Source organism: Cyprinodon variegatus, unplaced genomic scaffold (assembly GCF_000732505.1).
Source record: "Cyprinodon variegatus isolate N-32 unplaced genomic scaffold, C_variegatus-1.0 Scaffold141, whole genome shotgun sequence".
Taxonomy (NCBI): domain Eukaryota; kingdom Metazoa; phylum Chordata; class Actinopteri; order Cyprinodontiformes; family Cyprinodontidae; genus Cyprinodon; species Cyprinodon variegatus.
Genome location: NW_015150594.1, coordinates 122,327 through 138,052, shown reverse-complemented (window position 1 = coordinate 138,052; position 15,726 = coordinate 122,327). Strand labels below are relative to the sequence as shown.

The 15,726-nt window shown below is 36.0% G+C and overlaps 1 protein-coding gene across 1 annotated transcript in view; it reads right to left on the bottom strand.

Annotated features, from left to right (window-relative positions):
- The window catches only part of utrn (utrophin), a 214,009-nt gene that overhangs the window by 77,013 nt on the left and 121,270 nt on the right, over positions 1–15,726 (bottom strand). Inside the window, exons 55-56 of the mRNA XM_015376772.1 lie at positions 5,442–5,571; positions 1,552–1,823 (exon numbers count right to left, since the gene is read on the bottom strand). Coding sequence (XP_015232258.1) covers positions 1,552–1,823; positions 5,442–5,571 — 402 coding nt within the window. The remainder of the gene's footprint in view (positions 1–1,551; positions 1,824–5,441; positions 5,572–15,726) is intronic.

The following is a 15,726-nucleotide window of genomic DNA, read 5'->3' as shown; positions in this document are numbered from 1 at the left end:
GGCAGTGTTGCCTATCGACCGGCTAACGTGATCAAACAGGGCTGGTTGACAGCAGTAAAAGCAACTTAACGCTGCTTTTCATGGTAAACTTCACAGATGCATATTCTCATTACAAATACAAAGAGTTTCTGTAGTTAAATGTGAAATCCCAACAAGGCAAGCTAAGAAAAAAGAAAAATGGCTGAAGATGTGTTAGTGTTGCAGCCATAACACTTATAATACAGTATTTCTTTTTGTTAGTTTATAGTATATTTACTTTTGGTTAACAATGTATCATTCAGAATGAGGATTGAGAGGAATACATCTAATGTAAAGGATATAAAATGGAACTTCCTACAAAATAACCGCAACAATAAAAAGACACAGAAAGAGGTTAAACACTCAAAAAGGGGACATACAGTAGTGGCAGCGCGGGCATCTCAAACACATAAATAATTATTCCAAGATGGGGCCTTAGAGAGTTAGAGAGACATGCCAGCAGCCACTTTACTTTCAGAATATTGTGAATAAGAGCCACGCCTTCAGCCCTACAGAGACACCAAAATGTCCTGGATTTCATTCACTCTTAAGAAGTTTCCTGGTTAAATGGAAGATAAACAGGCCAAAAGCACCACAGATACTTCACTACTGAGTGTGATGCATTCAACTAAAGACCCACCTCAAGCCCGATTTATGCTTGACCTGTCTACAACATCAGTGTTGCCAAATTACATATTTAAGCACCTACGTCCTTCCATGCAGCATCCAGGTGGCCTGATTTTATGCACAGCGCACCAAGCAAAATATATGGAGCTCTGCGCAGAAAAACATGGTGGACAACAGACAGCTCCTACTGTCTGGGGTTCACCAGTATAAACATCCATAGATAACACTTAATTTGTATAGTAAATATTGATATGATAAAGAGATTGTGATCAGGTATTGCAAATAAATTATTGTTACCTCTGGGTGAAACAAAAAGCCTTTGAAAATGTTGGTAAAAACTGTTTTCTACGTCTACGTGTTGCATGGTGCTCTAAGCTTGTTGTTTGTGCCCAATTTGCCTCGCTAGAGCCAGAATATTAGGTACAGAGGAAAAAGCTAAACAGAGTATAGAATTTTATTTCCCTTTGTGATTAATAAAGTATTTTTAATTGAATTTATAGGCTTTAAACACTGCATTCCCTGCACCTTAATTCCATGCAGAACCTGTGTTTCAAGCGTAAGTCTTTTATCCTAAACAAGTCAGCAAGTAGAAACAACCTATTGTTTCTTATAACATAATCTGCTTAGAGCACTTGCTGGCAAACATATATTTTAATCTTATATACATTAAAAGTATGACATAGGAAAAGAATAGTAGTAGTAGTAGTAGTAATAGTGATTTCTTGGCGTAAAATACACAAAACATTCACAATCAAGTTGCTTTTGAACTAGAAATTTATGAATAATTTAAAATATTTGGACACAAAATTTTTAACAGACATGTTATATGTCAGCCTGTGAGTTTAACCTATGTCATTTAAATTATAAATCAAACGGTACTGACAGAAGCAAACTGCTTTAACTCACTGATGTCTTATCAATGTGGTCCTGAAGAGAGTCGATAAGCAAATCGCCCACCGGCTGCCAGGTAGCTTTGGTCTCCTCTGCTCTGGTCAGCTGCAGGTCCAGCTGGTCCATGGAGCTCTGCAGGTCCTGCAGGCGCTCCAAGGTTTGCTCCACCTGAGTCTGCCAACCTCCCACATGCCCCTTCAGACGCTCCCACCGCTCCCTCACCTCACCGGTCTGCTTGCGGATGGCCCGGGCCAGACCTCGGGCCTTCTCCTCTGGGGTGAGGTCGGCTGAAATTTTAATGAAGAAGAAAAAAATGTTTTTTTATTCATCCTTTAATAAAATCTTAACTGTGACTTCAATTATATGTAGTTGGTAACAAAAAGAACAATTATTTTAAAAACTAGGCAATATTCAATTCAATTTTCTAGTCATGTTATTTTAGCAATTTAAATGCAAAACTAGAACTTAATATTTTTCTGCATTTTGGACAGCTCAATAAAAATTTTGAAATCTCTAAATGGACAAAAACTTGTTTAATTAAATTTTTGCTTAAAAGCAACAGTATGCACTGGTGAATATTTCAAATAACCCATTTGCTGCGTAAGGCTTTCTTTCCATTGTCTACCAGCCAGGAGATTCAGTAGAGACTAAGCGACCTCGATAATATTAAATTACTGACTAAAATACACTTAAAAACATGGCAGTTTCAAGATAAAATTAATAATATAACACAGAAGACATGCATGATGTTGCAGGGATCTAGAAATGTTCTACATTTTCCTAAATTACATTTTCTACATCCATAATCTTTTGTGTCAAACTCTGCAACAATAATACTGAATAAAAGCTTTTCTGTCCACCATAAATTACCATTGCCCCTGGGGTTTATATTTCATGTTACTCCTTTCATAATTAATCACAAGTTGACTAAAAACAATATACCCAAGATTAAAGATTAGCTTTCCTCATTATTTTTCTTGTTTTATCCAAGCTGCAGCATCAAAGCTGCACACAAGCCCCCAAAACCCTAATTACTTTATGGTGCAAATTCACAAATAAAAATAAATCAATATCTCAACTCAAGCTGAACCAGAACATTTCATAAGATTGGCTGCAGCAACTCTTTAATTGTAAGGTTGAGCTTTTAATTTGAAATTTTGTGTTTCCTTTGTGAATTAAGAAAAATAACTGACAAAATAAGAAGCAAACAGAGGGAAGGAGAAGGCAGCTATGATGAAGTGGCTGGAATAAAAAAAGAGAGAGAAAGCAGGAAAGGTGAATGGATAGGGTAATTGCTAAAGATCAGATGATGCCACCAGAGAAAAGAAAGCCAGCAGAAGCGATAACTGCTCCCTAAATAACATTTTAACTGCTGAGAAAGATGAGCAGCCTTTATGAGTTCTAAGGTCTCATCTCCTGTGTGGCGACTGAAAAACCATCTTCACCTGTTGCACCTCAGTTATCTTTCTCCTTTTATTGTCAGTCTCTCCCGGCTCTCTGCAGGCACACAAGCGGCAGAAAATAAAGCCGTGGCCTCCATATAGACACTTTTTTCCGACATCTCAGATGATAGGTAAATCTTGAGACTATAATGATGCATTGCTTTTCGCTCACAGAACCCATTGACCTTACATTTTCACTTTGCTTCATTACATTTTCAAAGCCAATGTGCCAACTTATCCAAAGCATCTTTCCTTCATTTACCAGAGAAAGAAAGGATGAGCTGAATGAGTCGATGCACATTTTATTTCTAATTTTCTAGCTATGTCTCATTGTCTATTGAGAACTAAGTGAAAGGCATTTAAAGGTCACCTTATCCAAGCACAGGCAGCATCCTTTAAACATTGTTAAAAAAAGAAAATGCAAAGGTTGCCTTGTGCAAACATTGGTTATTGCTCATGAAAATGCAAATAAAAATGTTTAAAAAATCTAATTTATTAAGATATCTGTTTAAGCCAATTGTTTTCTTTATGTAATATACTCATAGCATCATTAAATATGCTAAAAGATCTATGGGCAGGTTTTTGCACAAACATCTTCATTGTGCAAACACAAAATTAAAATCACCAGAGAGCCTCACTAATGAATTAACTACCTATCCATTACTGTTTTTCAATCATGAACTAATAAGATCTTAGCCAATTTAAATAGACACAATCTTCCAATAAAAGCTTAATAAAAACATCACATGTAATTCCAGAGCCGTCACAGTGAAAATCAAGTGGATGTGGTACTGATGAGAAATAAGGATAGCATTTCCTAATACAGTTTGGTAATTAGAGGGTAACAATGAAGTGAGAACTCTGAAATAAAAGTATATCAATTGGATAAGAGATAGGAAAAGACAAGAGGAAGGACACAAAGAAAAGACATGTAGAAAAGCAGAAGAAGAAGCAGAATTAGGAAAACAAAGGAATGAGACAGTAATAGGAGACAAAAAAATGAAGGGACCACGGGAGATGGATAGAGGAAAGAAAGGGCAGAACAAAATTCACCAGACCTGGAAATTCCTAAATGAAACTCCACTGTATCAGAGGAAACCTAAAGAACACTTATATTTTCATGTAATGAGGTGGAAATAATTCACACAGCTAGATAATCCTGCTGATTTCCCCTCTGTTCTTACACTTCCGGGCCCAATAATCTGGGATATAATCCTACTGTGAATGATATTCCTGATGTTCTACTGCTCGAAAGAACATCAGGAACCCTCTGATCTCAGAGAAATTAAACATGAAGGACTGCGTCCTGTCCTTTAAATACATCTGAGAAAGAAACCTTCAATAACATTCTACACTATTATCTCTTTATTATGAGCAGTGTCGTTTGGATCTGCTTTACCAAAAATAATCCGCATTTAAAACAAACCCAGGACCAGAAATAAATGAAGCGCCACTCAAACTATGATCACAGTGTAAACAGACTTTCATTGAAGCTTTTTTTTAACCAATTTTCATCAAAAAGTGCTTTATTCTTCCATCTTTAGCATAAAACTGTCCTAACAACAGAAGTGAGAGCTCTGTCTGCTATCCTTATTTCTCATCAGATCATATTCATTTTGGAATATGAGCACATGACCTGACACTGTCATGACACTGTGCACTCCCAGATGATCAGGGGTGAAAAAGCTACATTTCAAAGGGCCTTTTCTTTCTCTCACAGATGCAAAAGCACACTCAAAACAGCAAGCATATAATACAATAATGAAAACAAGCCTCTTTTGAAACAACTGTGTATATTGTACTAAAATTCACAACTTGGGAGTGCACGACAACTCAGAACTCAAATTAACTTATACCAATGTCTCTGTTTATCTATTAAATTATAGTGTTTAAGCACTGACCTTTAGGCCTTGCTATTAGGTTCTCTGTGCAGAAAAGGAATATTATCCACAGTCAATATCTGCATTTATATGCGTTTCCGTTGCTTAAAGGTATAGTGGAGGATGTTCTTTTTTATGGTGGATCATTAAAATAAGTGGTCCTCCTAATTGTCAATCATTCTGGTGATGTATTTACGTAAGGCCATCCTACTGGTTCGTCCCCATTTTCACTCATCGGTGGAGAGTCTGACATAGAGGAAAAATTACAAATCTTCTTTTGGAAAATTTGTTTGTATGATCGATGCAGACAGCAACTTTTAACAACTTTTTTTTTTTTTTTTTTTTAGTAGAGAGGCCAGGTCTTTTCCAAAATTCACAAATATTCTTCACTATACCTTTAAAAACAATCCACCCAAAGTATGTTTGCTTTTGTGCACCAAGCTGTATTAGAAGGTGGAACCCTGATAAGTATTTAGACATGGCAAAACTGAGAAAACCATGATAGTAAAAGGTGGAAATTACATAAACTAACACTCAGCACATGTATGCAAACAGATGATTCCAAAGAAAATATGCAGCTAACCAGTCTTTGGCTGCAGGTTTTTCCGTGGTTCTCCTGGTCCTTCAATGGGTTGGTCAGCAAGAAACATCCTGGCTTGGTCCAACGTGCTGATCACCAACTGTTCACGCTCCTTCAACTCGGAGCAAAGAGCCTGGAGGAGAAAACAAAAGCTGTGAAAAATGGAGCTTTAATAACTCTGAAAAAGGGGAGTTTATGACAAAAATGTGACCAATCATAATAAATTATTTGGAAAATTAAAGAAGTATTTCAAAACGGCATAATGACTTTGCAATTTGGTGCAATGTGATTCATATTCTCTAAATGTGTTTGTGTCTGAACTACAAATGAACCCAGGGCTGGGTTGTTATTTTCAACACATTACAGCTAAAGAGGTCAAATCAAGCAGCTATGCCATAATTGTAGCAGTTCTCAAGACAGGCGTGCCGAGTGTACCCAGACATTTTCTGTACCTCCGTAAAATTGGATGAGCGGTGAACTGAAGCAAGAGGAAGTGAGCTTGCATGAATAATAACCGTTAAGTCAACTGGTAACGTCACCTGTTTTGCTTTACGTTGCACCGAGAATCTTACACTGTGACAAGTCTCCTCATCGTCACATGCAGAACCATTTAGTTAAACACCATAAAGCCGGAAGCTCCATCAAGGGAGAGAACTTGGGCTGTTGTGATATAATTACTCTTAAAATGTAGATATATGTACTGCATATACAGGCAAACTGTGTGTGACACTATTGGGCGTCACTGCTTAGTGGAGTGTGTGATTGCTTTGTTAAAAGCCCATGTAGTTTAAGACACTGTGAAGCAAGTTCATCAAATTGGATGATTCACTTAAATAAAGTGGTACACTTATCAAAGCGACAAGGTCTGCAAAATCAGGAGGCCAGAAATCATCTGAACAGACGATACTGACCAATGGCCAGAGGAAAACACACTGTTTTTAGATTGATTACTTAGTCTTACAAGGTGGAGCCACTTTTTTTCTCTTATTTCTTAAAACGTTAATAAAATGCATCATGGTAGGGAGATAATTCCTCTTAGATTTAAAGTTCACACCACTCTGACATAAATTTCACCCATAATCATGCGCTCAGTCATGCTGAAATAGAACATGACGCTCAACTAAAATTGGACTATATGCTGATAAATGGCTACTGTAGCTTCATTCCAATGACTTTTTACAAATTCACAAAGCAGACATGCATTTAACACAAAGGTGAGACAAAAAATAAGAAAGGACACTTTAAACTGACTTACAAACCCAATTAAAATTTGGCTGACAAACAAATACCATTGCTTTAAGGGTTTCTTCTTAATTCAATTGAATTCAAACACTTTATTAATCCTAAAGGGAAATTAAATGCAGATACTAATAGGTTTTTTTTAACCAGTTGTTGTAGGTGTTGATAGCTGTAGGTGGGAAGGATTTGCTTATAGTGCTTAAAGGCTTGTTTTTTCCTGTTAAGGAGTTGCTTTATATCACTTGTGATCCATGGTTTATTATTTGGGAAGTATTTCACTGTTCTGGGAGGGATTTTGTTATCTACACAGGAGTCTATGTAGTCAGTTACAAAGATTACAATACGTTGCATTGATGTCCTCTCCATGTGGCTGACAAAGTGCACTCCAATCTATAGCCTCAAAACAAACTTGCATGGCTTCTTCAGCTTCCTTATACAATCTTCTTATAGTTCTTTCGTTTTGTGGGTTTTCTCTTATAAAGTGCTTTATAATCTGAGCAGAGAAATACAATATTATGGAATGATTTGAAAAGAGAAGGTCTTTACAGATGTAGGAGTCCTTGACATTTGCATAAAACAGGACCAAAGTTTTGTTTTCTCTGATACAGCAGCTGACAAACAGCTGGAATGTTGGCAGTGTAGCAGAGATTAAGGTGTGATTAAAATCACCAGTTATTGCCACAAATGCATTTGGCTGTTGTGTCTGGAGCTTAACAATAACAGAACTTAATACCTCTGATTCAATGCCAGCAATAGCACAAGGTGGGATGTAAGCAGTTACTAAGAGATCACTGCTGAACTCTTTGGGCAAATATGACTGAAACCAACTGCAAACAGTTCAATATCTTCGTTGCAGTAACTAATCTTCAAAGTAACATGTCCTGGATGACACAATCAGTTTTTCACAAACGCTGCCAACCCGCCTCCTTTGAATTTTCCAGTCTTCTTTAAATCTCCGTCTGCTTGTATGGTCAGAAAGCCTGGCAGAGAGACGCTGGAGTCCGAGATAGTATCCTGCAGCCATGTTTCAGTAAAACACATAATGCTGCATTGGTGATATTCTGTCTGGCAACTTGCTAGGGCTTGGAGTTCTTCTGACTTGCATCCTAAAGATCTCATATTGCCAAAGATTACACTTCTTGTTTCTCTCTCGTCTCCGTGCACCTGCTCTGCATCCCTGGCGGCTCCTTTACAACTCAACTCACTCTTGCAAAAGTAGTTTATATAGTATTCCAGCTTTAGAGATGTTAGTTATCTACTTTCTAATATCTAATAATATCTACTTTCTATGGTTGCTGTGGTTACGGATCATATGAAGCATCAACAAAGGAAAAAAATATAAGTACAAATCCTTTCAGTTTAACAGCATTCAACACCACAAGCATAAAACATCAAAAACAGAAACTATGATCCATAAACCAAAAAACTAAAGTTCTTGTGATAAAAAAAAGTTTTAGAGTCAAACTAGCAGAGGTACAGTACACTTAGCCACATAGAGCAGTGCTGATTATTTAAGGGAGCTTCAAAGAACTAAACATTACCATCCTTTGTTAAGTGGGAACTTGGAGGGGAAAAACATTTCTTCAATAAAATGACCAAGTAAGAAAAGACACAAATGCTATTTAGTCTCGTCACAGTGTTTTTCCTCTGCTTGGAATTATAAAGATTGCTTCTGAAATGAACTGTAGACAGGCTAAACCTAATGGCACCCCTAATGTACAAAATTAATGCATCCTTTGTTACAGCAGCATTGTGTCACACTAACAGCTTTTTAAAACTCAAACCTTTTAAGTATATTCATTCAGTGCATTTAAATACTCCCTTTAAGATTCAATAATGTTAGAGTAGCTATTTTAACAAATAAAAATGACTGTTGCTGCAGTTTTTGGCATCTGAAGCAACTTTTTAAATAACAGACTTATATGAAACACTTTTATTTATAATTTTTTTGTGATATCCATTTCTTTTATTCACTGGTCATCAGAAATCATCATGCAATAAAGGGTAAGCAGGACGGTAAAGGTGGCAACAACAAATACTCTCAATTTCAGTCTCATCTTAGTAGCACCCATCAAATGTTATCTCCATCCACTCTAGATGGGAGATTAGTCTGGAAAAGATAACTGCAATAAATAAATAAAATTTTTTGAATTAAAAAAATTGTGGTTCCTGCAAAACAAATAATTTGGCTCTATTTGTTTTTTAAAGTAGTAAGATGACGCAAAATATGTTACATTATCATTTTACAATCACCAAAGTCACAAAAATTATTTTATGGCCCTCTCTTTCCACATACCTCAATCCTATGGATTACCTCTAGCGTGACCAGAAAAATGGAGCATGAGAGGACGCGGGATTCAGGATGACCTTGAGAGATTGGGTCAGAGATCCATCTATCTCAAAGCTCCAAGTTTATGAAATACTGAAATAGAAGATTAAATGCTGTTCTATTGACAAAGTGGAAATATACCAAGCAATAACTAAAGATTTTTATTGCACTGTACGGCACGAAGTAAATACCTTAAAAACGAAAAAGAAAATTTAACTTTTGTATTAAATATCATCAAGAAATTTAATTCAAAAATATATTTTTATACAGTTTCTTTCTTCAACGTGTTCATATGAGCAAGAAGGATCACCTGTAGAGGTCAGTAATAGAGTGGATCTGGGGAAGCCTCTGACTAAAGAACCTCTGTTCTTGTATGACAGTCTGATAATGTTTTCCAGAAAATCTTTCTTTACAAATCCGTCTCCAAATATACCGGCTCCCCAGAAAAGAACCGACATTTTTAATATCTGGTTCTGATGCCGCTACCCAAAATGATGAAGGCAGAAGATATCACACTTCTGATTATTTTAAAGAGGATTTGCAGCCTATTCCGGTAAACACCTGATGACCTTAGCTTCATCGAAATGTTCAGTCTGCTATCTTTCTCTTGAAACCTAAAATCTTCTTTGTTTTCTTCGGATTTAACATAAGATGACTTGGATAATAATAATATAATATATATAATATAATAAATAATATATATAATATATAATATTATAACTATGTAACATTTAAGTAAATTCTCTATCATAGATTTCTGCAACCTACCAATTAACAGAAAGTGCATAACAGGAAACATCTTAAACAATATATCAAAGAAAATACAAGGACACACTTTGCTAATGTTTCCTTAGAGGCATGCATATGGAAAAGGCTAACCTTAATTTAAAAATGAATAAAAGAAATAACATTAGTATACACAAATCCCATATGGTTTATGGAGGATGAAACAAAGCCTTGAAAAGCAAACATAAAACCAGAAAAACTTTGGCTTTTCATGTCCTTTAGATACATTTGTACAACCAAATAATCACTATATGATGTGGAAAAGGCCAGAGAAATGTGTGACTCTTATAATATGTTGTAATGCTCTTGTGAGATATCTTGTCACTAGAAGTCACCCTGACCTTGGCTGTGTGTGTGTATTTTTGCAGGTGAAGTATTTTGCCTGGGTGCTTACATTTGTGTACAGGTCATCATAAGCGTGCTTCCTGAATGTCGCTGCAGACTCTTATCTCCATGTGCTCTGTGCTTTGGCGCCAGCAAGATAACATCAACACACAGCTTCTTTCAGAGCTCTGGCAAACATCCCTCTTCCTGCTCTCAAAATCCTACTTTCTGTCTCCCTGCAATACACTAAACAACTACATCGTCCTCCAGGAAGAAAAAAAAAAAAAACATATTACGCTCACATCGAAATAAATTATAAGACACTGATGAATTCCCATTTCAAGGAGACGAATGCTTGAGCTTGTGTTTTACATTTTAAATCTAAGCAGTTGCACAAGGAGCCTCTCAGTCATTCAGCCTGAAAATGTAAAAGCTCCCCCTTTTTTTTTTTTTTTATCCATACGTTCACTATCTTACAAACCCAGAAAACCATTATTGGGTTATAGTTGTTTGAAACCTGATATTTTCAGACAAGCCTGATAACCAACCTCTTCCTCCCGTCGCTTTAAAATGCCTGTGGGATTTTTAGCAGCTAAAATCAAAAGGACTAATCTTCAAAGATTCCACATAAGGAGAGCTAAAATAAATGTGGGGGAAAAAATGTTGCGTGTCCAATTAGTGGATGTGTTCCAGATGATCAACAAGCATTTCTCACGTAAATGATGAGAAATGTGTCCCTGTTCGATTCCGCTCAGTTTGAGTGTGGCTATAAAAGAACAATGAGGTTCTAAGCCACATAGTTGGAGGTGATGACAACAATTTTAAATTACCTAAAACAGGCTTAAATCAGAAGGCAACCGGACTTTTGCTCAATAATTTGAAGACATTTCAACACCTATCCAGGAGTCTGTCAATTCCGTTTACTCGCACCAGAGCAAACTCTAGTTGGAGTGCTGATGTATTTAAGCAGCGTGGAGGTCCATCCATCTGCACACATTCCAAGTCAGATGCAAATCGATTAGCCACCCTTCATTCTTCTGGATTCTGCATTGCTTATGTGACTGGTCTTTCGAATCTTAAAGGGATTTCTTATGAGGGAATCCTTAGGAATTAATTCCATGACAGAAATATGAATGCTTGGAAGCTGAAACTAAAATCACCTCCCATCTGTTCAGTGATGGCTTTTATGTTTTCACAAAGAGGGCTTCTAGATGCCTCTTTCAAACCACCCGTCCTCTTTGTCCAAAATCTGAATATTTCTGTCTTCAAAGGTGTGTCCTTTGTTCTTGAGGTGCAAGTGTACAGCTGAATCTTGCCCAGAGCTGCTTGCTGTCCTATGCTGTGCCATGTGTTTGTGCAATTGTTGTTTGGTTTTTCCAATATAGGAGGCTGTACAGTCCTCACTGCACTGGATTTCATGGGCAATGCAACTCAGACGAAAAGTGGTTCATCCTAATTTAAGCCGGGTGTTGCTAGGTTTGAAATTCACCAGTATGTTGTGTTTGGTGAAAATCCTTCTGAGTTTCTCAGAAATTCTTGACACATATGGAATTGGGTCTGAAAACCAAATGTTTCAAGTGATTCCAAACATGTTTGTTCCGTTTGGTTCTCCTCTGAGTTACCGAGCTGAAAACATTCACTCAATTACAGAGTTTTGATCACAGAAAGTTTATGTTCCAGCGGGTAATGTGAGTCAAAATGAAGGTACTGGTCTGTATGTGTAGGTTTACAGTAAACCTCAGTATAAATGCTTCCATTGTCCTCATTCTGCATAGCACAGTCCAGAAAGGGAAACATTTCTAGTGAACCTAGATATCGTGGAGGATTTTTTTTAAAAAGATCCACCTTCTTTACTTTAAGGAAAATGCGCATGCAGGAGCGTGCACAAGCCCATTTCTCCTTGTGTACGCCCTGTTTAAAATGTGCTGCTCTCATAGCTCATACAAGCTTACATGTCCACATACATTGAGGACTATATAGTGGACTTCGTTAACTGACCGTTCAGACAGATGATCACTGCTTTTTGCTCCGTTGGTAATGTAACTCCAACTCCACTGCGGGTTGCGTTCGCAAACATAGATAATTTTAAGTACTATGAACAAAAGTAGAAAAACAAAAATTATGCATATAATACCACTTAAAGTTCGTATGTGCAAGATTTTCACTCTGTTTCGAGAGGGCAGAATTGACTCCTGTCAAAACTTCTTCAGTAAAAAACTACTGTATATGAAAGTACAGTTTATGCCTAGCATGGAAAAGTTGCTTATGTTTATTATTTAAACCCATAAGAGACAAAGATAATTCCAAAGCAAAAACTGGACAAAAACATTTGTTTCCAACAGGGCAAAAAGGATGAAGCCTGCTAAAAGTATCTGTAATGGCCCAGCCTTTTACACACTAATCATTCAACACAAGATTGGTCAAAAATCCAGCCACGCTGAGAAAAAAAAGATTAATAATAATAACAATAATTGATAGTTATTGATCTCACAAATTTATATTGATATTGATCTCAGAAATTTACCTCTGCATTTAACCCATCCCCTTGGAGAGCAGTGGGCTGCCATTGTAGGGCTTCCAGTGAGCAGTGTGGGATTAAGGGTTTTGCTTATTGAAGGGATGAAGAAGCATTCATTCAAATATTAGAGAAGTTTATGTATTCATTTTATCATATATTTAAGATAAAGATTTGTATATCTGAGAAAGTTTTTTTTTTTTTTTATCAAATTAAGATGATTAAACTTTTGGTTTTTCAATTAAATGATTTGGATAAATTTTTTCTTATGCCAATTAACAGTTCCATTTCTGACATGAACATTACATTTCCACCTTTTAAAGGGTTTTTAAAAGGAGGCTTTTTATGCATGCAAAAGTAAAACACATTTAGGGTGAAGTGAACTAACAATAAAAAGAAAAATGTCATGTATTAACATTTTGGGTTTGTTTTTGTTTTTTTGGTTCCCATAAACTCCAAAAAGCTTCAGATTGACACAAATGAACAGCTTTTCAGAATGCCTTAAAAAAAAAGGTGAAACAAATATAAAAAAAACTAAGTATCTACAAGGACAAAACATCCCTGAACAACTGAGCAGCTTTATTGCTGCAGCTTTTAGTACAAAAGTTTACAAACCCACATTATACAGCTGTGTTGTTCTTCATGCATGCTGGATATCTGACTAGAATAATCAGTATGACAATGTTGTGGGCCTGGAAAATTAAAACAAATACAAGTACAAATGTTTCTATTCTTCTAATCACAATGATTAAGATATGCTCTGCAGGATATTTTTTTTTAGATCTTAGATGCTAAAAACTGGGTCTTCAAAGCCGCTTTAGCAAACAAACACAATTGTACATGATTTTCTTATTTAATCAAAACATCTGGAGTTTCTTCTCCAATGATTGCACTGGAAATTGTCTCCAAACACAAACAAGGTAATTGTTGCAGAGGAAAAAGTACCTTCCAGCTTCTTGATATAAAAACTATAAATTTTATAGATTAGTGGGAGGAGTTTATTCAGCTGCTGACAGAAGCTCTTTAGATGATAATTGAGTTTGCAATTATTAAATGCTATCATGGAAATTGCAGCATAAAAACTATACTGAGGCAATCAATGCACAAGATGGAGATAATTAATGCAAGACAAAAAAAAAAACATCATTGCTTCCTTTTCGTCTTTTTGCCATTATATATTGCCAAGAACATTGCACACTGATGATAACTGTGTTTGAAACATATGGGGCAAAAAAACAAGGTCAAAACGCATCTCCTTGCTTTCAAAAAGTGTCCATTTCTCTCATGCATCTGTGTTTCTGTGTGATGTTACCCATACCGCTTTGGTCTAAATCATTGCTCCCTTCAAATTTTATTTCCTCTGATTCCTTAATAACAGCAATATCCGTCTCTCTCTGCTGAGCTAAGTGGCTTAGCCTTTCTCTTTTATCTCCCCTAACCTTCCAGAATAAAAAGAAGCATTTTTTTGCCCATTTAGCTCTTCTAAGCCTTCTTTACCTTACTGATACTGATTTATATACTTAAATGCACACTAAAACACCTCTCTTCTAACTAAGCAGTTGGAAATTGGTGAAATACTGCGTTTGTGAGTCGGTGCCTGTCAGTATAGAGCATGACATGCTGAAAGCTTCATCTCTTTGTTCTACTCATCCTTCGAAGGGTCAGCAAGACCTCATCTCAGTCTGTTACGAAAACAGAAGGAAAAAAAGCAGAGGACGGAAATGTAACACCCAGGAAATAAGGATGAAGAGTTCCTCACATTCAACCTCTTTGCTTTGTTTTTTTCCTCTTTTGCATCTTCTGAGGTGTGGGTCTAAAGACGAATGGGTAATAATAAAGGGGATTTCACAAGAGAGAAAAAAGAAAGGAAAACTGAGGGTTAAAAAAAGAATGGGCCAAAATGAAAAGCATTGAAAAAACAGGAAAAAAAGTGAAATGTAACTATAAAAATAGTAGGATACGATTATTTTTGATTAAAAAACAACAAATAATTACACTGATTATATGTCCTAACCATCAAAGGATGCTTATAGCAAAACATTCACACATAGCTAAATGTTATGTTATGGATATGCATGTATAGAGTCTTGTGCCTCCTGTCATTCAAACAGATCACTGAATTTGGTGACTGTTTTTTGAATGGTCTGTTGTGATTTTTATCAACGATTCCCAGTTAGCTCATCAGGAGCCCACACTTAGGAGGCGCTACAGCAGCCAAATAATTGATCATCCTCTGCTGCAACTGCAAACTGTCTCAGCAGGATGTCAGTAATCAGTCTTTCTTTATAGCTTGTCTTCAGAATAAGAAACATAATGATCTACTGTCAATTTGATGTTCTCTTTTATTGTCCGAAATTAGCATTACACATACTAATGTCCCTGCAGAGGTATTAAGATGGACAACATTTGCTCTCTTCTTCCTCTTCGTCAATTTGAAATATTTAGCTCTACTCTACTTGGTTCACAGATTCTTACAGCGCCACATTTAAACTATCAACAAATACCTAAGGTTTATGTAAAAAATCAAGTTAAACAATGTCACAACTGCATTCTTAAGTGTTTTTTATAAGGATAACATACTATTAGCATCAAACTAAAAAGTAAAAACTGCTTGATTTATAAAACAAATGTAGAATTTTATCTTACAGATTAATTGAGAAATTGACAGCATGGCTGATAGAAACTTAAAAGATTGGATGTTTTTTTCCAAAAAAAGATCAATATTCTTTGATGAATTATCAAAGTGAAGGAGTCTCAGTTCTTGTTCACCCCAAAAGCCTTTTAATTTTACCATCAAGTTTCAACAAGACTGTTCTAATGTGAACATTTGGAAGCAGGGCCAGCTGTTTGCTAATCTGAAAGATGTAAAGCATAAATTAACAAGGGTTCTAAGGTTGTCATACCAAATATGTTTATTTAATCACCCACCTGAATTTGAAAGATTAAAAACACAAATAAGCATATAAAATTTAAAGTAATGAAAATACATTCGTTTTCTCTATCCTGAGAAGCTGGGAGCATGAAACCATACACTATTGTATTTCACTACAACAGTAAAAAAAAAAATAAATTAAAAATAAAATCAAAAAAATAAT